Source organism: Lissotriton helveticus, chromosome 2_1, assembly GCF_964261635.1.
Source record: "Lissotriton helveticus chromosome 2_1, aLisHel1.1, whole genome shotgun sequence".
Classification (NCBI taxonomy): Eukaryota; Metazoa; Chordata; class Amphibia; order Caudata; family Salamandridae; genus Lissotriton; species Lissotriton helveticus.
The window spans coordinates 782,304,431-782,328,083 of NC_136059.1; the positions used below are offsets into that span (position 1 = coordinate 782,304,431).

Consider the following 23,653-nt stretch of genomic DNA (forward strand, 5'->3'; position numbering starts at 1 on the left):
CTGGCAGCCAGGAGGTCCTGCCAGAAATTAACCTCCCACTCCATCCTTGCATTTTTCTGGCAGAGTGCATAGTGTCTCCTGGCCTCCCTAGTCCTAGACAGTAATTTGGACTTGACTGCCTCGATGAGAAGTGACTTCGCCTCCCTACACTTCTGATTGTACCAGCCCTGGCCCGATCGTGAGCTTGGTTTCCTTCCACTCGGGTGAGCTGGAACTACAAAGAGGTCGCTAATGGCCTGAATTATGACACAGAACCTGGGTGCCACCTCCATCAGCCCTTCCTCTTGGCAATCAAGATTGACTAGGGCTGAGACCAGAAGCTGCCTAATGGCAGAAGTTTTCTCCTCCGAAAGAGCTAGCTTCGCCCACTTTAGCCGTCGACCACAGTTTGTAACCACTGACGGGTCCGGGGCGGGGTTACAAGGCGATCTACTCACAGTGCTATTGAAACACCTTTGGGACAGGGTGAGAGACAGGAGATTGTGGTCACTCTCTACAGAGGGTACAACTACCATGTCCTCCACCAGGCTCCACAGGTGTATGTCAAGGAGAAAATAGTCGATCCGTGACATGTGCCCTGGCCTGTTGTAGGTGTGGGCCCCTGCTTTGTCGGACCTAGTCCTGCCGTTGGCAGCTCTAAGACCAAACTCCATAACTAGTGAGTTGATCTGGAGGGCCACTTCTGTCCACTTTTTAATAGGACTAAGCTCGAGGGGCGGAATCCCCCACCCATTATCATATTCCTCTTGGTCTGTTAGGATTTCCAGGTCCAGGGGCTCGAAAGTGCAGTTCAGGTCACCTGCCAACAAGGTACAAGACCTATGAGGAGATGAGCGGAGATGGGCTTCCAGACAAGCTATTACTGGGGATTCTCTTCCCCCCTTAGTGCCACGGGCGTAGATGTTAAAAATGTTTAAAATGACTCTGCCCTGGGAATTTCTCAGCAAAATATTTAGGAGATCAGGGCAATTTGTGTCCCGCTCCTCCACCCTGCAGTTGAGTTCTGTGGCTACCCAGATTAGTAGGCCACCCGAAGGGCGGCCCCTGCCAGTTGCACTTTGTACTGCCGGCAAAAAGTGGGTGGAATAGCCCGCCTTGTGTAGGGGCACCCGACTCCAGGTTTCCTGGAACAGGCATATGGAGTATTGCTCCACAAGCTCGTTCCAGTCCGGCAGCGCTAGCTTCCTCTCGAGGCCCGCCACATTCCAGCTGAAAACCCTAATCTGGGGGTCCGTTACAGCCGTAATGCTACAATCCTCGACAGGGAGTGATAAGTCCACAGCACCCACACCAGGGGGACTAGCCAGAAGATTATAGGATACCCCAGTCTCCCCCTTCTCGTCTACAAGCTCGGCCGTAGCCTGAATTTGCGATGAGGAGGAGGAGCCATTGGTTTTAAGGTAAGGTGTTGGCTCAACAACAGGGCTTGAAGCCACAGCGACCTCCCCGGGAACATTACTGAGTCAGCAACTCCAGGGTCCCCAGTTTGGTATCACTGGAGCTAGGCATAGCCGCTGGGGGAAAACTCCCGGGGTAGAAAGGCCGTGGGCAGTGTTCTCCACAGAGAATTGGCCCCCAGGACTGCTGATATGGGTGGGTTGTCCAAGGTGGAAGGTGGGAGTGGTCGTAATGGACCGTGGGTAAAAGAATGTCAAGTCGACTATGTCGATACCCGTTCCAACCGTGGGTTGACCTTGAGAGCATATCAGATGGGCGACCCTAGCATCTTGGAAATTTACCACCACGCAATCCCCTTCAAGCGTTTTTTTCCCGTTTCCAATCCATCCCACCCTGCGTACACCAAGAATAATACCATCCACTCCCGAAGGCAAGGGCCTGTTGGCTTTCAGCCAGTGGATGACCTTATTCTTAAGTGCCTGATGGTTTTCCCGCTGGGTACTCCCAATAGGGGGGACTTTGGTAAGAATAACAACATACGGGTGACACTCAGGGGGGAGGTTAACTGGGGGGCACTTTCGTCTAATATTCTGAGGAGGACCTAAAGGAGAAGGGTTTCTAGGTGGGACGGGGATAGATATAACCTTAGGAGTTGATGCTATACCGCCAGATGTAGCAGATGAAACGGCCCCAGGTTGCGAAGTAGGGCCCGTCCCTCCCTTCGGATATTATATTTAAATGGTGGCATATTCTGATAAATGCTATTAAAAACCCCATGGTTAGTCAAATAGGATGCCAGTACCACACAAAGACCAACTGGTATTAACCTAATTCAAATTATGGGCAATAACCTTAGATTGAACAATTGATTCAATTCCAAGGACATTATGATGAGATAGGGCTATTACGGGGGCACTAGAGAACCGGCGAACAAGATGAAATGAAATGGAATGAAAAGACCATTTGTAGAGCGCGGTAGCTACCCTCAGGTGTCTTAGCGCTGCAGACAAAACGCATATGGATATACAGTTGAAAGCTATTCTGGTTTGTTAAAAAGCAGTGTTTTTAGGTGTTTGCGGAAGGAAAGTAGTTTAGGCTCTGATCGCAGCTGGAGGGGGAGGGATGGCTGCACTCCTGTGAGGCTCTGTTAGTCCGAGGAACTAGTCCAATATAATCCTCCCATCCAACATTGCAAAAACTGCCCAAATCTACTGCTTGCCATGTTTCACACACCGGAGACGGTATACTGCCATAGGAATTGCACTTTGCAGCCCTGAATAACTGGCGCGGTGAGGATCAACTCTGTGGCCTAGGGCAGCGCAAAATGGGAAACAACAACTGAGCCCTTGATAGCGTTCCACGACTGCCCAACAACACAGCGAATAACCAGCAGGACTGCTGCTGTTGGAGCGGTAAACTAACTCACCACTGTCCTGCGGCACGGAGAGATGGCCAAAGAATGTGAAGGTGGGGTCGCTGGGCACTGCTGGTGCTGAGCAGGATAGGCGTGTGGCTGGCTGCCGACCGCCTGTGCTCTCTGACTCCTCTTGCAGAGTCGCTTGCCGATCGGCTTGACTGGGCTCCCGAGGGCGGACGGAATCAACCAGGATGCCCGACTCTCATCACTTTGCTGCTGCCAGTAAAACACATCACAGGCACCTGCTGCAGGGAGACCTGCCATGACAACAAAAGAACGCTGGACCGGCCATGCCCTGCTACCGGAGGCCGCGGGGTAATGTCAGAGCATCAAGAGGTAGGCCCTACACGGCACCGCAGGGAGATTTGACTCAAGCTACGCTGCTTTCATCCCGAGGGACTAGCGTTGAGATCCGGCCGGCGGGCCGTCTCAGGGGGATGTATGAAGTTACAACGCATGCTTTTACCACGCATGCTGTTACAACGCGGTTTTTACAACGCAAACCTTTACAACGCATAGCGCTTTGGGGTGCTGGATAGTGAATAGTTTAATTTACTATTCCAAATCCAGTCCCCGTGGACACTAGGGAAGGTGTTGGATAGTAAATTAAATCTATTCCCTATCCTAGAGCGCCCCCCAGCGCAATGCGTTGTAATGGTTTTCGTTGTAAAACCTGCGTTGTAAAAGTACTGCGTTGTAGAAGTTTCGTTGTAAAGGATGTTTCCCATCTCAGGGTGCAGTGTGGCCGCTAAGAGCTCTGAAATCTAAGGCCTGGACCGCGCTCGCTGTGGAGGCTCATGGCGGCTACCATGCCGCTGGAACGTGCTGCCGGCGGTCGCGTAAGTCTCTGCGTAGCCCTCAGGCGGCTGCCTTGGCGCCAATCCGTACCAGTGGTCAGGCGGAAGCCCCTTTGGTCGCAAGGCTCCCCACAGGCACCAGGGGAGTGAAGAGAGACCCCCCTACCACCCACAGGGATAAGCATGAAGCGCCACAAGTCCGTCCCCCCAAGCCCAGCTGCTTATAGCAACAGAGAACGAGTGGCACTGGGACACAGAGGCAGTAACATCACCCCCTGCCACTCCCAAGGGTACACAACAGCACTGTCTGGCAGAGGCAGTCTGAAAAAAAAGGGTCTATACCCACCATCAAAGGACCCCAGGACCTGTGAAGGAGCTGCGAACCATGGGTTGAACCGACGCGAAGCAAGCCATTCTGCAATTCTCAGCCTACAAAAACACAGCTGACATGGCGGAGAATACAGTTCCACGCCAGGAGGAAGAACGCACAGTCCCAAATGAAGATCGAGACACATGCATTAAAGAACTGCTACTTACAATGCGCCAGAGTCTCAACTCTATTGAAACCAAGATGGACACTATGAACATGCGTATGGACTACATCGAGCAGCGCCTGGCCGAATATGATGGTCGCATCGCTGAAACGGAGCTGCGCAATTCTACATTGCAGGACTCCTTGGCTGGCGACCATGGCAGCTTCCAAGAAATGGACAAATTGTTGATTATCGCTGCTAAGAACAAAGATTTGGAGGCACGCTACCGTAGAAATAACGTGTGCATAACGGGCGTACCAGAATTCACAGATACAGGCCGCATGGAGGACTTTGTGGAGCGTCTGCTGCTCAGCCTATTCGGCGCAGAGTCCCTCTCCAAAGTGATGGTGGTCGAGAGAGCTCATCGATCATTTGCAGCCAGACCGCCGCCAGGAGCCCAGCCTCGGCCACCAATAGAACGACAACTCAACTACAAAGATTGCAACACAGTCTTAAGGCTCGCCAGGGAAAAGCAGGACCTAACCTACGAAGGGAACAGGATTTCGATATACCCTGACTTCACCTTGGCAGTACAAGAGGCGTGAAGGAAATTCCTACCGGTCAAAAGGCAGCTCCAGGAAGCTAATGTACAATACAGAATGCTTAACCCTGCTAAACAACAAGTTCCCTATCGATGCAAGATCCACATTTTTACCAGTACTCACCAGGCCCAGGGCTTCCTGAAGGCCATCGACAAAAGATCGCCTGCTAAAAGTAGCGACGCTCCTGGCGACCGACGCCTGACCTTGAGGAAGACTGAAACACCTTGACACACATGGGATGACGGTAACCGGACATACCGGTAAGACTATATATTCTACATTACATGGCGGAACTTTGGCTTTACAAGCAAGTGGGGCCAGGAAAAACCTGCTAAATCTTGTCTTGCTCATGAGGCAGAGACAGAACTTAAGACTTGCCACGAATAACTGTAGATCCGGGCAACCTCGCTCCTGCGAGGTGTGCTTACAGCCTCTCTGGTGTTTTCCCCCTGCTGGAGCTCCCCTAAAGATGTATTTTGTTGTTAGTGGGATGTTAATTGTAACATGTTTGAGTGTTCTCTTACCAGCAGCCTCAAGATATAACAAGACATGCCTATGTCGCATTGCTTTGTGGATGTTAAGTAGCTCAATATATGGGAAATGTCAGCACTTAAGTATAAACAGTATGAATGACTGGAAGGGAAACGGGGAGGCGGGAGGGACAATAATTCCTCACAGATTTGGGCAATGAGTGTAGGAGTGGGGAGGAAGGTACCCCTGGGTGTTATATATAACTGTATTGTACGAATAAGAACCATGCACACACGATTGACAACGTATAAGAGAAATTTCATACAAAAGACCCATGACGGACCACACCGACACATCTAAACTCGGCAGGGGTGTGACAGACAGGGAAGACCTGAGGGGGACCGAATCCCTAGCTATAACTTCCTAACATGGAATGTGTGTGGACTTTGTGACCCCCCGCAAACCCAGACACATCTTAGGATACCCAGATAGACATCAGGTACAAGTGGCTATGCTCCAAGAGACACACTTGGACCCTAGGGTGCCACCTTCCTTTGGGAAAAAATGGGCCGCACACAGTTGTTTCTCATCCTACTCGACGTACGCAAGGGGCACCGTCATACTCATAAAGGCTAACATGAGATACAGCCTGATGGGAGAATTGCCTGACACTCAGGGCAGGTACAGCGTGATGTGGGGCAGGATAGCCAGCCACACAATCACTTTGGTAAGCTGTTATGCCCCCAACACAAATGACGTCTCCTTTTTCAATAGACTATGGGGACACATCATGGCAATAGGCTCCACCTACATTGTATGGGAGGAGATTTTAATCTAACATTGGACCAACATGCTGACCGTCAAGCAGCACCCAGATTTCACACCCACAGGCAACTAAGCACCTGGCAGGCATTATGGCTGACCACCAACTCTTTGATGCCTGGAAGAACATGTACCCATCGCACAGGGAAGGGACCTTCTACTCCAATGTGCATTCCAGCTGGTCTTGCATAGACATATGGCGGATATCGAGAGGCCTTAGCACATGGCTCCAAAGTGTGACACATTTAGCATGAACCTTCTCAGATCACTCCCCTGTGCTCATGAGGCTGGCCCCTCTGGACAACGAATCCCCATTTCGGTCCTGGAGACTCCAACCCACAGGCCTACTAGACAGCGCCTTCTGTGAAGAAATACGGCAAGAAATACTCGAGGTCTTCCCTCGCAACAAAGATAGTGTCTCAACTTTGACATGTGTATGGGAGAGCTTCAAGGTCACCATTAGCGGGTCGTATATTTCCAAAGGCAGTGGAAGCCTGAAATCCATAAGGGGAAATGTAACTAGATTAGAGAGAGACATCAAAGCAACAGAGAGCCTACTGGCCTCTGACCCCACCACACACCAGAAAACACGGCTCAAAGAGCTATTAATGGAATACAACTAAGGAGTAGGATCGGGAGGTCAAATTTAGTTCCAAATACCACGTGGCCAGATCTGACGGGGAGGGTGAGCACCTGGGGAGGGCCTTGTCCAAAGCTACTAGACCCCCTAGATTTACTAACCAAATATTGGATAATATACGAGACAGGAGACAGACATAGTGAGTCACCAGAAATTCTAAATGTCTTTTCCCAGTACAATGCAAAACTTAATCACACGTAAAAGGGACCCCCTAGATGTAGCGACCTACTTTGAAGATACCGCCCTAGGCTGGCTTAGTGACTCACGCAGGGAATTTCTCTCGGCTGATCTAGAAGAGGATGGAATCCGGGCCGCAATAATGGGCTTATGATCCGGCAAAGCTCCAGGACCTGATGGTCTACCCGTGGATTTTTATAAATGCTATACTGATGAGCTGGTCTCATTCCTTAAACAGCTATTCAATGAAGCCAGAGACAGTGGCACCATACCTAGGACCATGCGGCAGGCCATGATTATATCGCTGCTCAAGCCGAACAAGGAGGCCAGCTGCTGTGAGCGCTGCAGGCCCCTATCATATTGCTGGATGCCACAAAAGCTTTTGACTCCCTGGAATGGAACTACATGTTTACTATACTGGGTAGGATGGGGCTCCCCAACCCTTCCTGGCGTGGATAAGATTACTATATACCCAACCTGAGGCCATTATACAGATCAACGGTCTATATTCCCCGCCGATACCCATTAGGCGTGGCACACGACAAGGATGCCCCTTATCCCCGTTACTATTCGCCCTCGATATAGAACCCCTCGCGGCCGAAGTAAGACAGCACCATGACGCTACCTTTCTCAAATGGGGGATTTGAAGCCCCAGATATGGAGCTTTATTACGTGGCGGCTCAGGGACATTATAAAACATATTGGCTTCACCCACCAACTTTCATGCCACACTTGGCCATTGAGCAGGGCTACATGACACTCATACCCATGGCCTTCTTCTTGGACAATAATAGAATGTTGGGTAGATGCACAGCTGTGATTATAACAATGTTTGTTGAGGTAGGAAATGTTTTTATGGTGCTCCTAAAAGTGACGACGAGGGTCCAACGTCGTCTCGTTAATGCTTAGATGTGAAATCGGATGGTATCCAAGATCATCCTTTTAAGGCACACATGTTGGTTGTCTTTCCCATTGAGGGAAAAAGTACTTTCACTCAATTCAGTTTCAGTTGAATATATAAACGATTTAATGAAATTAATCTTCTTTCATATTTGTCAACTTCTTTACATTTTTCATATGGATTAGGATCCAATGCATTTCAGGCAATGTCATTATATGGTATCCAATGCATTTCGAGCACTTTACTCATGCCCTTCATCAGGGAATCGACACTGAAAACATAATGTAATACTAGTTTGTCAAATGGTAAGAAACAAAGAATAAAACATAATCATGGTGATTCATTTCATACGGTGATGGCTATACTTCGTATACATCTAAAACGTACAGTGATGTTTATAGTTTCAAAATGTTATCAGAGGTACATTAAACAAGGTAAAATAAAAAATAAAGCGGCGTGTCACTCACAAGCCTTTCCTCAAGTGGTTGGGTTACATCTGTGAAAAAATGTATAGTGTGGGGTTAGCGTTATACTGGGTGTTTAGCGCGGGAAAGCTTCAAAAGGGCCATCAGCCCATCCGCTGGTGAAAAACTAACCTAATGGGTTGGGGATTTAAATCCGTGAAGAAATCTTCTGTAACAACAGCGCGGGCGAGTTGCCGGCGGTGCTTTAATATGTTGTGAAAGTTCCGATCACGTGAGCATAAACATGGTCAAAAGACTATCGAAAACTTCAATGGGAGTGTTAAGCGGGAGGGTGCTTCAGGTAAAACGTGAGGTTGAAAAACAAAGATGCGTTACTGGAATGGGGGTGAAAAAATTAGTATGAAAAAAATTGGGAAAGCTGTGGGATGGTCCAGAAATAATTGTAGTAAAGAAATGATCAAAAATAAAAATAACGCTGGCGGGACTCGAACTTTCAGGTGGCCATGTTGGTTGCGGGGAAGCTCTATGTGTAGAGCTAATCCGGGAATGGGTAATATGGTTGTGTTTGGTAGTGTCTAGTGGTAGATGGATCTAGCACATTGTAAGCACAGTTCAGTCATGAGAACAATGTTTATGTTTATAAGTAACATGCCAGTTCGATTCTTTCATTTAAACCTGCCGGTTTCTGGGTAGACAGTCTATGAATCCAAAAGTTCTCTCTTTTGAGGAGGTGTTTGGTGTTGTCTCTCCCCTCTATTCTCTGGGCTGTCTCAAGTATGATGAACTTGATTTGGGAAACTAGATAAGAAATTTACCTTTCTCTCAGATGGCCAGAGTCAAAAGAATTACCTCAGAGGAAAACACTCTCAACATAAGACTTAAGGAAACCACCAAAAAATTCATCAACAGAGGGTACCCTCAAACATTAATGGAAAACACCAAAGCAAGGATCGAAAAAATAGACAGAACAACACTTCTAACACCCAGAAGCAAACCTCTACAACAGCGAACTGCGGCAGTCTCAAATTTTTCAACAGCCAGCAAGAAATTCAAAAAAGTGATTCTGAAGCATTGGCCAATATTAAACATGGAACCAGACTTCAAACAATCTTTTAGTACTCCACCACTATTTGCATTTACTAGAGCTAGGAATATTGGCGAGATTCTACAGAGCAAGCCTTCTGAAATCATCACATACTCAGGAACTAAACCTTGTCTGAATTGAGGCAACTGCAACAGTATAATAAGAGGCAACACCATTAACCACCCAATGAAAGGTCATCTAATAAAACTAAAGGTAAATGCTACGTGTGACACTAGCAACTTGATCTATGGAATAAGATGCCCATGTGGCAAGATGTACGTCGGGAAAACAGAACGTCGAATAAACGTGCGCCTAACAGAACACAAATCTAACATACGATTGAAAAACACGAAGTCAGCATTATCAGCGCACTTCACAGAAGCAGACCACAACGTTTCCCAAATCAAGTTCATCATACTTGAGACAGCCCAGAGAATAGAGGGGAGAGACAACACCAAACACCTCCTCAAAAGAGAGAACTTTTGGATTCATAGACTGTCTACCCAGAAACCGGCAGGTTTAAATGAAAGAATCGAACTGGCATGTTACTTATAAACATAAACATTGTTCTCATGACTGAACTGTGCTTACAATGTGCTAGATCCATCTACCACTAGACACTACCAAACACAACCATATTACCCATTCCCGGATTAGCTCTACACATAGAGCTTCCCCGCAACCAACATGGCCACCTGAAAGTTCGAGTCCCGCCAGCGTTATTTTTATTTTTGATCATTTCTTTACTACAATTATTTCTGGACCATCCCACAGCTTTCCCAATTTTTTTCATACTAATTTTTTCACCCCCATTCCAGTAACGCATCTTTGTTTTTCAACCTCACGTTTTACCTGAAGCACCCTCCCGCTTAACACTCCCATTGAAGTTTTCGATAGTCTTTTGACCATGTTTATGCTCACGTGATCGGAACTTTCACAACATATCAAAGCACCGCCGGCAACTCGCCCGCACTGTTGTTACAGAAGATTTCTTCACGGATTTAAATCCCCAACCCATCAGGTTAGTTTTTCACCAGCGGATGGGCTGATGGCCCTTTTGAAGCTTTCCCGCGCTAAACACCCAGTATAACGCTAACCCCACACTATACATTTTTTCACAGATGTAACCCAACCACTTGAGGAAAGGCTTGTGAGTGACACGCCGCTTTACTTTTTATTTTACCTTGCTTAATGTACCTCTGATAACATTTTGAAACTATAAACATCACTGTACGTTTTAGATGTATACGAAGTATAGCCATCACCGTATGAAATGAATCACCATGATTATGTTTTATTCTTTGTTTGTTACCATTTGACAAACTAGTATTACATTATGTTTTCAGTGGCGATTCCCTGATGAAGGGCATGAGTAAAGTGCCCGAAATGCATTGGATACCATATAATGACATTGCCTGAAATGCATTGGATCCTAATCCATATGAAAAATGTAAAGAAGTTGACAAATATGAAAGAAGATTAATTTCATTAAATCATTTATATATTCAACTGAAACTGAATTGCTTCTTCTTGGGCAACCGAGTCCCTGAGGAGCAGGCGATGCACCACACAGTAACTTGTATCAATCATGCATGGGAACGTCGGCCAGATCGGCGGGGAAGCCTATACTATACTCTCCTCTCTTGCCACTCCCCTACCTCGCACAAGAAGCAGTCACTCATGAGGTGGTGTGCCGGTAAATGCTTCGCAGGAGGAATATAAATTGTTGGGGCGATCTATATATCGAGAAGGAGAGGGCTTTTGTGGTGTGCGAAGATCTTCTCACTGGGGACAACTCACCACTCTGGAGATGTTCCTATATATAAGACTGAAACATGAAATCAGAGCACATGTCTCAGATTTCCCCAAGAACCTTCCACAATAGAAGCACTACACACCCTACTTAAAATGGCGGGTCCAGCACACACGGTATCTAGATTTTACCGAGCTGCATTACTTAAGAGGACACAGTTAAAACATGGGGCAAGAGAGGCATGGGATCTGGACTTGGAATCACCCCTGACAGACAAGCAATGGGCATATTACTGCACCCAAACGAAAGCCATTCCAGCAAACAGCCTCTTACGAATACTACACTTCAAATATTTGCTCTGGACTTATCACACACCCTCTCGACTGCACATGTACAAATTGAGACAAGACGACCGATGTGAGAGATGTCGATAGGCAGGAGCGGACTTCCGGCACCTGACTTGGCGATGCCCTGGGGTATATGAGTACTGGGGCGCAGTGATCACTGCCCTTTCCCAAATTATAGGCACCACTCTCCCCTTATCCCCCTTGCTGGCACTCCTTGGCCATACAGCTGACATACAAGCACTTTACAGACGATTCATAGCAATGGGACTATTATTAGCCAAACATAGGGTGGCCTGCAGATGGGGAAGAGGACGAGCCCCAAAATTCAATGACTGGATGACTGACCTTATCTACTGCAGGGATCAGCTCACGACCTATGCTGAACTTCTCCCGACATCATCTCGCCCAAGAGATATTTGGGAGCCTCTGGTGAACTTTCTTAGGGAACACCAAGCCTGAACCCACACACCCCAGAAACTGATACCCAGACCAGATGTGCGTGGTTCCCCCCCACGCCTGGAAAGAGACACACAACGAGGATAAGCATTCCCCCATGGCCTACACGATTGCCTTGTTGAATCTGCTGCTGATGTGACACGACCCCCTGCAACCACACTCCCCAACAAGATGGAGTTTTGTGATACATCAATAAATTGCTCTCAAACATGATCTGCGGGTTAGAGCAGATGCCAGACTGTAATAAACTAGATGGAATGTGAACGGTAATTTCTCGTGATGTGCATACAGATATAGTATTGATGTAAGATACCCTTTCTATGTAAGCTAAAAACGTGTTCAATAAAGGTTTTTGATAGGGCTATTACACCAAATTCAAAAATCTATATAACACAACTCCAAACCTTGTGATGGAGGGGCAATAGTGCCAATGCCACATTACATACGTTAACGCAAACATTTAATACCCCAGAAAATATTGTAATTCGTGGTCATTGTTTAAACCATTGTCAACCACCCTCAATCTCATTATCCACGTAGCTTTTCTTAGTCTGAGACACAACTCTCTATTCCTCCCTTACGGGGTCCCTGATCACATGATCTATTCCAAAGAACCATGGGGCATATGTATCAAAGGATTTTTCATTCGCAAATGCTGTGATTCGAAAAAATACAGCGTTTGCAAATAAAACAAATCGCTAAACGCTGTTTTCTCATCGCAAAATTAAGGAATCGCAAATTGAGAATGACTTCCCATTCATTCCCATGGGCCTCCTGGACCATAGAAATTAATGGGAAAGTATTCCTTAATTGCGATTTCACAATTTGCTAATCGCAATTAAGGAATACTAAGAATTCGCCAAAAAATTGTGATTTCTTTAATACATCCCGTTTTGCAATTCTCAAATAGCGATTTCTAAAAAATTGCTATTTGAGAATCGCAAAGAGGATGTTGATACATATGGCCCTTAAAGCTCCTATTTTGTGCTTGAGCTGCACATTCCCTGGTATGACCAGCTATTGGGTATCATATATCATTCGATTTAAGTTCCCTCATATGTTCTCCAACCCTATCTCTTGAGGCTCTTATCGTGCTTCCCTACCAAGATACGATTACAATTGCCTAGAATAAAGTACACTACAAATTTAGTATTACAAATAATGTTTGATCTTTTTTCATATTCCTCTATATCTCCATTTCTGAACTTTTTGGTTTCATCTAATGCCCACCTACACATCCTACAGTGACCACATTTGTATAACCCTAATGTGTGATGTATCATCCAACTACTTTTAGGCTGTTGTACGGGATTTCTGGTATGCATATAGAATACACACATAGAGGCCGATTGGGATGGCGGACGGATGCATGACCACTGGGCTGGCGGCGGCGGAAAATGCACCTCATCGTCCGCCAGCAGCGGGCCTTCCGTCCGCCATATTAGAAGGGGAACTGGGCACATTTACCGTCCGCCGCGTAAAAACATGGACCGCTGCGGGAACACACCAGACACCACGGCGGACGGAGCCAATTCAGACTCACCGCCGTGCGGAATGACGTCCTGACCGTCCGCAATATTACGATGTCGCAAACAAACCAGAACACCGCAGCGGAAACACCTCCTTCTCATAGACGGCGGAAGCACCACAACGGAGAGGGAAAGCATTGCCACGAGACCAACCGCACGGACCCGAGCGCCATGGACCCAGCCCTACATGCCTTCCCGGCCCTTTTCCTACTTCACTACCAGCAAGTCATGCACCGTCGTGGACGCCGCCGCAGGTACGCAAGCATGCAATACACACATACCACGCCGCAGCATGCATGAACACTGGTACCTGTCCACACCAGACACCCTGGTGGGGACAGGAACACAGACAAGTGCACCCACACCAGTCCCACCTCAGCACAATCACCCCCCCGCGCATCAGGCACACGCCGCCCACGCAACACCACTGACAGCCCACGGACGGACTCCGCTGCACTGTCGGCGTTTGGGCCTGTTACCGCGGCCACTCCGTCCACGGCGGTCGTTTTTTCTATGGTTCCATCCGCGGTCGTCGGTCTTTGGAGACATCCGTCCGCCACGGCCTTGTTTTGCTGGAGGGGAATCCTAATAGCACCGCCGGTTTCCCCACGGCGCAGTCGGACGGCCATTTCCTGCGAGACTGGCGGTCCGGAGGCTTTCCGTCCGCCATCCTAATCGGCCCCTTAGTCTGGATATTTATAGGTATGGATATTTACAGGTAGAGAAGCCCATTAGTTGTTCATAGTCCTTAACTGCCCTTTCCAGGTCATACAGGATAATTACATTGATAACCAGAGTAAGCGTTTTGGGCTGAAAAAACACGAGTACCATGTTCCCAGCATTAACCGCAGATGACTTTATATATCTAGTGTGATGTTTATCTCTCGAAAACACAGATTGCTTGAGGTCTAACTAACTTCAATATGGGTTAGAACTCTGCATCAATTTCATGAGTGGAAAAATGTTTGCTGTGTTCACTTGACTCTGACACTGTGTGTATTACTTTAAAAGGTTTGCTGTATCATAAGTGTAAGTTCCCCGATCTGCCAGCAGACTCACTCCACACCTAAATCCCTAAATTGTCATGTCTTATATTATTCAATGTGGAATAATTGTATTCTTATCGTTTGACAAGTGCAGGTACTCCAGCCCGTTGGCACTAAATCCAGACAAACTTCCATTGGTATAGTACCATTTCATGAATCATTTTTTCCCCCCAAGATAGAGAGTATTGTTAGCAGAGAGGGGATCGGTCCTGAAGAATGCCTACATGGTTCTCATTTGAGGGTATAGAATAAGGCAGAAACTTGTGGAGCTCTCGTTTTGGGTTGAATAAACCATGGGGCACATTTTCAAAGGGCTTTATTTACAGCTCTGACCCAAGATCTGGTTTACAATCTGGTTTACTCAGCTCCTATAGGGTAGGCCATATTGATAGAATATGGCTAGCATTTGTGACATTAGTAGCAAAGAAGAATTAGTCACTTAATCGGTGGGAAATTGGGCTACATCTCCATATTACTTTCCTAGGAAGCAAATGTCATAATAAATCCACATGGATGCGAGAGGATTGCATATGAATGAATTCTTGAATGGATGCAAAAGTATATTAGGCAAAACTCTGCATACCATTGAAAGTGTATTCTTAAACTGCTCTCCAGTACATCTGATTTATAAGAGTGCAATTTAATTTGGTCTGTAATTAATTGGCTCCAATAGGCGACATTGTGCTTCAAATTAAGGCATCGTTGCTGCAAATCATAACCCAATAAGTGAAAACCAAATAACGCGCACTGCATTCCTATTTATACCAGTAATCTGGAATACAATTATATAATGCTTTGTGTAAGGATGCAGGTGCCACGCTACTTCTGATAAAACCTGGCTCAACAACATCACCCCGAATAACATCAACATGAATGGCTTCAACACCTAACTAGCAACTAATGGGAAGCCACATGGTTTACCCCTCGACAATTATTTCCCCCTAAGGAAACACCTTGCCATGAAGACCAAGATAACGTGGTATCAGCTCTACCTCTTGAAAAAAGTGAAAGCTTTCATCCCTCCAAGTGATTTCAGAACTGCTGTCAAAGCCTTTGAACTCTTATATTTGGAAAGAGGCAATGCCTTACTCCATCACCTCGAAATACTGCACCGACCCCCCTGAAAGACATTCTGCATGCCATGGCACTTCTCTTTGACGATCTGAATATACTTTAACGAATCAACAAAAACATTATGAAACTCCCCTGGATTCCTTTTCAGGCTGTATCATCATCAGGACAAGCTGCATAATCTACAAAGCCTCTACAAATGGCATCCTACTTATCTCACTAAGAAACTAAACATCTCTAGTGGATCTTAACACACACTGAGCTAGGACATCAACAGGCTGGAGACACGACACACACTGAGCTAGGACATCAACAGGCTGGAGACAAAGAAATATAAGAAAGAAAAAAACATGAAACAGACCATCTCTATCTATGCACTTGACCTGCTGGTAGGTCGCTCCCCCACCACACAGCTCCGCCTGTGTGCCCTGACGCTGCTGAAAGTTGAGGCCCTCCTCCAACCCCAGGCTACCACCTGCGCATCATCCCTGGTGGCCAGTGGTCTTGTGCCCTCTTTTGCCTCTGTCTCCCCCTCGCTGCCATTGTTTTGGCCACTGTTTTTACCTTCTGCTCGATTTGGTATCTTGTGCCCGTTTTGCCTTTTGTCTCCCCCTCGCTGCCATTGTTTTGCCCGTTTTTCTTCTATTTTGATTTTGCATCTTGTGCCAGTTTTTCCCTCTGTCTCGCCCTCACTGCCATTGTTTTGCCCGTTTTTTTCTGCTGATTTTCTGTATCTTGTGCCCATTTTTCTCCTCTGTCTCCCCCTCACTACCATTGTTTTGCCCGTTTTTCTTCTGTTTGATTTTTGTATCTTGTGCCCATTTTTATGCTGTCTCTTCCTCGCTGCCCCGTTCCCGCCCTGCCCCCTCTCTGCCATTCGCTGCCCCTGCCTCCCGCCTCCCAGCTGCTCCTCCCTCCCACATGCCCATATATGGCGGCCGCTGTGCGGCCGAAGGCGTGCCTAAGGCAAGCCCGTCTGTGCCCGGACCGCGCCCAGCGCCAGAACCCCTGCTCCCCGCACCGGCCACGATGACCACCACCGCTACGACGCCAGCACACTCCACGCTCTCAACCCCGGTAGGACCCACACCTGCTTCAAGGCCACCCCATAACGCACACACGGTCCCTTCACCTGCCGGAACTGCAGCTACATCAGCATCAGAGCCACCGAAGAACCCGCCAAGAAAGACCTCAACCATCTCCAATGCATCCTACTGAACACCCGCTCAGTACGCAAACACGCTGTCGAGCTCTGGAACCTGCACAACACAACATCACCGGACTTGGATGAATGACTCCTCCGCACCCGACATGGCCATAGCCATCCCTGCCGGCCACAAGATCACCCGCAGAGACCGCATCAACGGAGTCGGATAAGGAAACGCCATCGTCCACAAGAACAGCACCAAGGTCTCGCCCAGCAACAATGACACTTTCAGCTCCGCCGAACACCTGCATTTCCAGATCCACACAGACCCCAACTCCACCCTCAGAGGCACCCTCATCTACAGACCCCCCGGACCCCGACCCCAGTTCAACGACTCCATAGCCGACTTCATCAACACGCACGCCCTGACCTCCACCGACTACATCCTCCTCGGAGACCTGAACTTTCACCTGGAGAACAACAACGACAGCAACTCGACAACCCTGATCGATAACCTCGCCAACCTCGGACTGAGACAACTTGTCACAACGCCCACCCACTCCGCAGGCTACACGCTTGACCCCATCTTCTCCACAAGCCCCACTGTTGCCTTCAGCCACAACACCAAACTCCTTTGGACCGACCACCGCTGCATCCACTTCTCCTTCCAGAAACCCACCATACACCACCGCACCCAACATATCCCCCGCTGTTGCTGGTTAAAAATCACCGAAGACCAACTTCACGCAAACCTCGCTCTCAGCCCACTCACCGAACCCTCCAACACCGACGACGCTGCCCGCAACTTCAGACGCTGGATCGACGACTGCGCCAACACCCTCGCCCCGCTGAGGAAACCCCCCACAGAGATACCAGCAAGAGGGCCAGCTGGTTCACCCCAGAACTCCTAGCCTCCAAGTGAGCCTGCCAAAAGCTAGAGAAGAAATGGCTCAGCGAACAGACCCCCGACAGCCACGCAGCCCACCACCCACAACCACCACCACCTCATCAGGACCGGCCACAAGGACCTCCTTCAAGGACCGCCTCGACAACAACGCACACAATAGCAAGGAGCTCTTTAACATCGTGAAGGAACTCTTCAACCCCAGCGACATCCCGCCGTCGCAAACCCTGTGCGACTCCCTTGCTACTTTCTTTCACCGCAAGATAGCAGACATCCACCACAGCTTCAACACCCAGACAGCCCCAACAGACAGCAACACAACAAACTCTCCGCACACTATCGACCACGACCCCCTGCTAGCCTGGACCAGGGTGAGCATCGATGACACCATCAAGACCATGAGCACAATCCACTCCGGCTCCTCATCAGACCCATTTCCGCACCACATCTTCAACAAAGCCAGCAGCTCCGTCGCACCCCACCTGCGCAACGTCATCAATCTCTCCCTCGAGACCGCAACCTTTCGAGAAAGCTGGAAACACGCCGAGATCAACGCCCTACTCAAAAAACCCAAGGCTGACCCTAAAGACCTCAAGAACTTCCAGCCCATCTCTCTGCTCCCGTTCCCGGCCAAGGTCATCGAGAAGATCGTCAACATACAGCTAACCCAATACCTCGAAGAAAACAGAATCCTGGACCCTTCCCAGTCAGGATTTCGCAGCAACCACAGCACCGAGACTGCCCTCATCGCTGCAACCGACAACATCAGGAAACTGCTGGACAATGGTGAGACCACAGCCCTCATCCTCCTGGACCTCTCCACCGCCTTCGACACCGTCTGCCACCGCACACTACGCACACGCCTCCACGCCGTAGGGATCCGAGACAGAGCCCGGGAATGGACCACCTCCTTCCTCTCCGGCAGAACCCAGAGCGTCCGCCTACCCCCATTCCGATCTGAAGTCTCCGAGATCATCTGCGGTGTACCCCAGGGCTCCTCCCTCAGCCTGACACTGTTCAACATTTACATGGGCCCGCTCACGCACGGCGCCCGACAGCACGACCTCAACATAATCTCCTACGCCGACGACACTCAACTGATCCTCTCCCTCACCAAGGACCCCAACACCGCCAAAGCCAACCTCCACGAAGGAATGAAGGCCGTCGCCGACTGGATGAAAACCAGCTGACTGAAGCTGAACACGGCCAAAACGGAAGTCCTCATCCTCGGCTCCAACCCCTCAGCCTGGGCCGACTCCTGGTGGGCGATGGCACTGGGGGCAGCCCCGCCACACACCGACCACGCACGTAACCTAGGAATCATCCTTGACTTAACGCTCTCCATGACCAAGCAAGTCAATGCCATCTCCTCCTCCTGTTTCAACACCCTCAGCATGCTCCGCAAAATCTACAGGTGGATCCCGACAGAAACAATAACAACAGTCACCCAGGCCCTCATCAGTAGCAGACTCGACTACCGAAACACCCTCTACGCAGGAGTCCCGACCATGCTCATCAAACGACTGCAGTGCATCCAAAATGCCTCGGCACGACTGATCCCCGACGTACCACGCCACAGCCACATCACCCCCCACCTGAGAAACCTGCACTGGCTACCCGTCAACAAGAGGATATCCTTCAAGCTCCTCATCCACACACACAAGGCACTCCACAAGACCGGCCCAGCCTACCTCAACAAACGACTATCCTTCTACACCCCCAACTGCCAGCTCCGCTCCGCCGACCTCGCACTCACCACCATCCTGCGCTTCCGAAGAAAAAACACCGGTGGGAGGTCCTTCTCCCACCTCGCTGCCAAGACCTGGAACACCCTCCCACTGAACCTACGACAGACCCAAGACCTACTGACCTTCAGGAGTCTACTCAAGAACTGGCTCTTGGATCAGTAGCACCCCCAGTGCCTTGAGACCCTCACGGGTATTTAGTGCTCTCTACAAATGTTGTTGATTGATTGATTGATTGATAGATGCACTCAGGATCTGGTACTATATCCCTATTACCTTCAGAACGCCTGACCTGCCTCCAATCCAGGAAAGAGCTGACGAATCACCACATCAAAGGATACCACTTCTCAACATCTTTGAAGACTCCTTTACATTTATTTTGGCACAACTGGAGGAATAAAACCTGTAACATGCTCTAAACGTATATAGTGCGTAGCGCTGTGATTAAATTACATATTGAAAATAATGCTAGAATTTATATTTATTTTCAACATGTGTCTGTATTAAAGACCACAGTTTGTTCATGGTAACTTCTAGCCAGAATCAATTGTTTATGTTTTTCTAGGATACAAATATCTCTAAGTGTCTTCGTTTTAGAAAATAAGTAAGTCATGAAAGTGAATGAAACAGGAACATTAATAGTGGTATTTAAGAATTAATGTCCCCTTCAACTGAGATCATTTTGAGCTATAAAGAAATCAAAGTGCACACTTCACAGACACAGCTGTACTATAAAGTACACTAAGCAACATTGCGTTCAATAGGACAAGGTACGTAGGCAATAGCAGGATGTTTAATGGCAATTAGGCTCTCAAGTGCAGATGTAAACTATGCCATGTTTTAATCGACGGAGGTGCTCCATTCTTTTCTATGCATAACCTGCCCTTAATGACCAGTTTCAAGGCTTTGTTCTTAAATTCACACATTAAAAAACAAATTCCCAATTTGACCGAAACACACACTATATTGAAAATAACTTACGAGGGCTCGAGAGCCTTTGGAACTGTTGGACGGATGAGGATGTTGAAATGGTCTCCCAGCAGCATAAACTGTTTTCCCCATCATGCCAAGGAAATTGTGAGAAGGCACAGAGTGACTATAACATCATAAAACCTTTTCTTTGTGAGTAAAGCCTCAAACATAATGGTACAGTCTCTCTCGCCCGAGGATAGGCTACCTATACACAATGGTGGAACCAACAATCTCTAATGGGGAGGTAGAACAAACACTGGGCCTCATTACGATGAGGCTCAGAAAGCCTCCAAATGCGGTTTCAAGACCGACAGCCTCACTACCATGGACACTGTCAGTTTTGAAACCGGCTGGACATTCCGGCTGGCTTCCGACAGGCTCAAGGAGTTGTTCCATGGGTGGAGCGTGGGTGTTTCCAAGCATCCACCCATCGATTTTGGCGCATTCCTAGATTTACCTGGGAATGTATAACAAGGAAAGATATCTTTACTTCTCCCCATTTTTTTCCTCTTTCTACGAGTGCTGTATTCTGCAGCACACACAGAAAGAGAACAATACCTCTAGGGATTATTTTTGTGCAGGAAGGTGTCACTTCCTTCACAAAAACAATCCTGCCTTCAATACAGGCACCCTTGCACCATGATGCAAGCGTGCCAGCTTTGGCGCCAGGCTGCTAATTGTGTACAAAGCAGGCAGAGGACAGGAACGTGCCATGACTTGATAGATATGGAGCATTCCTGCCCTCCCTCTTTCACGCAGAGCAGCAAGGTGTCTTGCTGCGTTGCGCTGAGTGAAAGTTTGATAACTCTGGCCCTGAGTATGTAACTAAGCGGGGAGTGGTGAAACTGTGAATGTATACAATGTACCAGCTATACACATCTTTGTTTTATTAACGCTTAATAAACATTTTCCACTAATAAATCCAGGTGGTAGAAGATCATTGGTTAGCAATAGTAGGGACTTAAAGATTAAAGGAGTATTTGATTTAAAATGATTGAACTGCTGGTCACACAAAATAAGCTGCAGATAAACCAATCATTTAAAGGACTGCATGAAGGTAAACAATTCTCAATACTGAATAAGTACCGCATGATAAAAGGCCATCTTCATACTGCGTGGTGTATGAGAAATCAATAAATTCTCGAGGAGAAATGATGTTCCAAAGCTGGCCAGCAGTAGTGTAACGCATCATGCAGCAACCCTGAATTGAAGAGAAGACAAAATGAGATGTAATATTTATTCCGTTTTATTGACGTTTTTAAGAACATTCATAACAAAAAGAAAATGTAGAACACACTTGCAAATTAAGTGTTTTTTCCTTATTTTCAACGAGATAAAAATCTTAACAAATATATGTCAACCATTGTGTCTCAATTACATTTAGGATTAATAAAACAATTTTTTGTGTGTTTTTCATTTCTTTCCCTACAGAAAATCTTTTGCAAACCTTAATGGTGATCTGCCAAGTTCGCTGTAATATTGGAATTTGAATAAAAATAATTCAAAGCATCGCCTGTAGTGCCGTTCTGTTGTTATCAGTAAGGGAAGTATCTGGATGTAATATGCCTGGGCATTTCATGAGCACCCCCGACAATCCGGTTGAATGCCAGCTTTACAAGGAGATGAGTAGACATATATATAGATATATATACACATATATATGCAAAAAAGAGAATCTGAGAACTCTGGGTAATTCTCAAGTTTAGGTGGAAAGCTGCTCCTGTATACAGCACCCTCAACACAAGCGACACTCTAGATCTACTCACCTCAAATGTCTGCTTTTCTATCAAAGTCTTTAAGCATAGGATTAGCATAGTGCCATTCACGCAGAGATAAAAAGGGACAAAGTTGTTTGTCATTTCTACAGCAAAATCTTTAAACATAGGACTAACACAGTGCTGTCCATGCCAGGCTGTAAAATTACCAAGGCATTTTACCACTCCAGGCACAGTATTACAGCTTTGAATTGGTAAAATACCAACCAAGCCAACCTGAAATGTATAAAAGAAACCCCTGACGTGTTTCGCTCTCATTAGAGCTCTTCAGAGAGTTATAGCTTTGTCCAGACACAAGGGAGCACCCAGTACACGTCAAAACAATACCCTTTCAGGCATAGAGTGATGCATACATTATGCATAAAAGAAAAGCAGAAAACTCTGGATAGTTCTCAAGTTTTTGTGGAAAGCAGTATCCTGTATAGGGCAGCCTCAACACCAGCGACACTCTAGATCTGCCACCTCAAATGTCTGCTTTCCTATGAAAGTCTTTAAGCATAGGATTAGCACAGTGCCGTCCACGCAAGATAGAAAGGGACAAAGGGCCTGATGCATCAAAGGGTTTTGCCCATTCTGTGTCTATGGGAAAATGTGTTCATGCATATGGCCAAAGTCTTTTGCCATTTCTACCTCAAAGTCTTTAAGCATAGGACTAGTGCAGTGCTGTCCATGCCCAGCTGTAAAATGACAAAAACCTACTGGCAGTTATAGATAGGATCATATTTCCATAGGAAAAGCGTTTTTTGACTTGCCTTTAATGCTGGTTGACAAATCTTCATTACATTTTCCCAAAAAAGTGTGCCACTAATTCTAGTTCTATATAGAGAGGTGGATGAGAAAAAGAGGGGTCAAAAAAGTGCGTTTCCCATGTCAATTCCCAGAGAGTCTTTTGACACGCCTGCCGCCTGAACCATTGGACAGAATTACACCGAATTCCGCAGAAAGGTTGCTTTCAGGTTGTAGGTTACTTTTTTTGTTATCTGGTATAAATCCGTTCAGTAGTTTGTGAGAAATGAAAAGATATTTAAATTTGTATATCCACGATCGCGAAGCCTTCGCGAATAATGATGAGCTTGTGCAGAGATCCTCAGGTTGTGTATGCAGAAACTGCGAATACATCCCCTTCAGAACGGCACACCAAAAGTGATCACAGGAGTGATTCAATGTTCAATTATTTTTATTTTGCATATACTTATTTTCAGTATTTTTTAATATCCTTGGCTGATATTAACAGCATATCAGAAGACAGCGTGTGCCGGTTAATTTTGAAGAACTCATTCCCCAATGCAATAATGATGAGCTTGTGCAGAGATCTACAGAGCTCTGATTGGCTGCCAATATTTCAACCAGGAAGTGCCGACAGCTTTCTTCGGATTCAGCTACAGTCCAGCCCCAAAAAACACACAAAAAAATAGGAAAGGGGGCAGGGTAGGAATACTCTAACCCCCTGAGCCTTGGTCCTAGGGTCCCAGAGCGTCCCAGCAGGGCAAAAAAGCATTTTTGATGTCATCAGTGATGTCATTTGATATGTCATCAGTGATGCGCTATGTGAGGTCATAAGCAGTGCATTGCAGAGGCATAAGTTATTGTTAGCTCAGGGAGCTATAACAGCTGAATTTAACTGTTTTCTTAAGACTAAAATCTGAGCTTAACTATAATGTTTCTGTAACCTTTTGTTTTTTCAGTGAATTTCTACGTTTG

At 47.1% G+C, this 23,653-nt stretch overlaps 1 protein-coding gene across 2 annotated transcripts in view; it reads right to left on the reverse strand.

Annotated features, from left to right (window-relative positions):
* The window catches only part of STARD4 (StAR related lipid transfer domain containing 4), a 198,844-nt gene that overhangs the window by 32,116 nt on the left and 143,075 nt on the right, over window positions 1-23,653 (reverse strand). For both annotated transcript variants that reach the window (XM_078675495.1, XM_078675496.1), the window contains one exon: window positions 21,264-21,378. In XM_078675495.1, coding sequence (XP_078531621.1) covers window positions 21,264-21,378 — 115 coding nt within the window. The remainder of the gene's footprint in view (window positions 1-21,263; window positions 21,379-23,653) is intronic.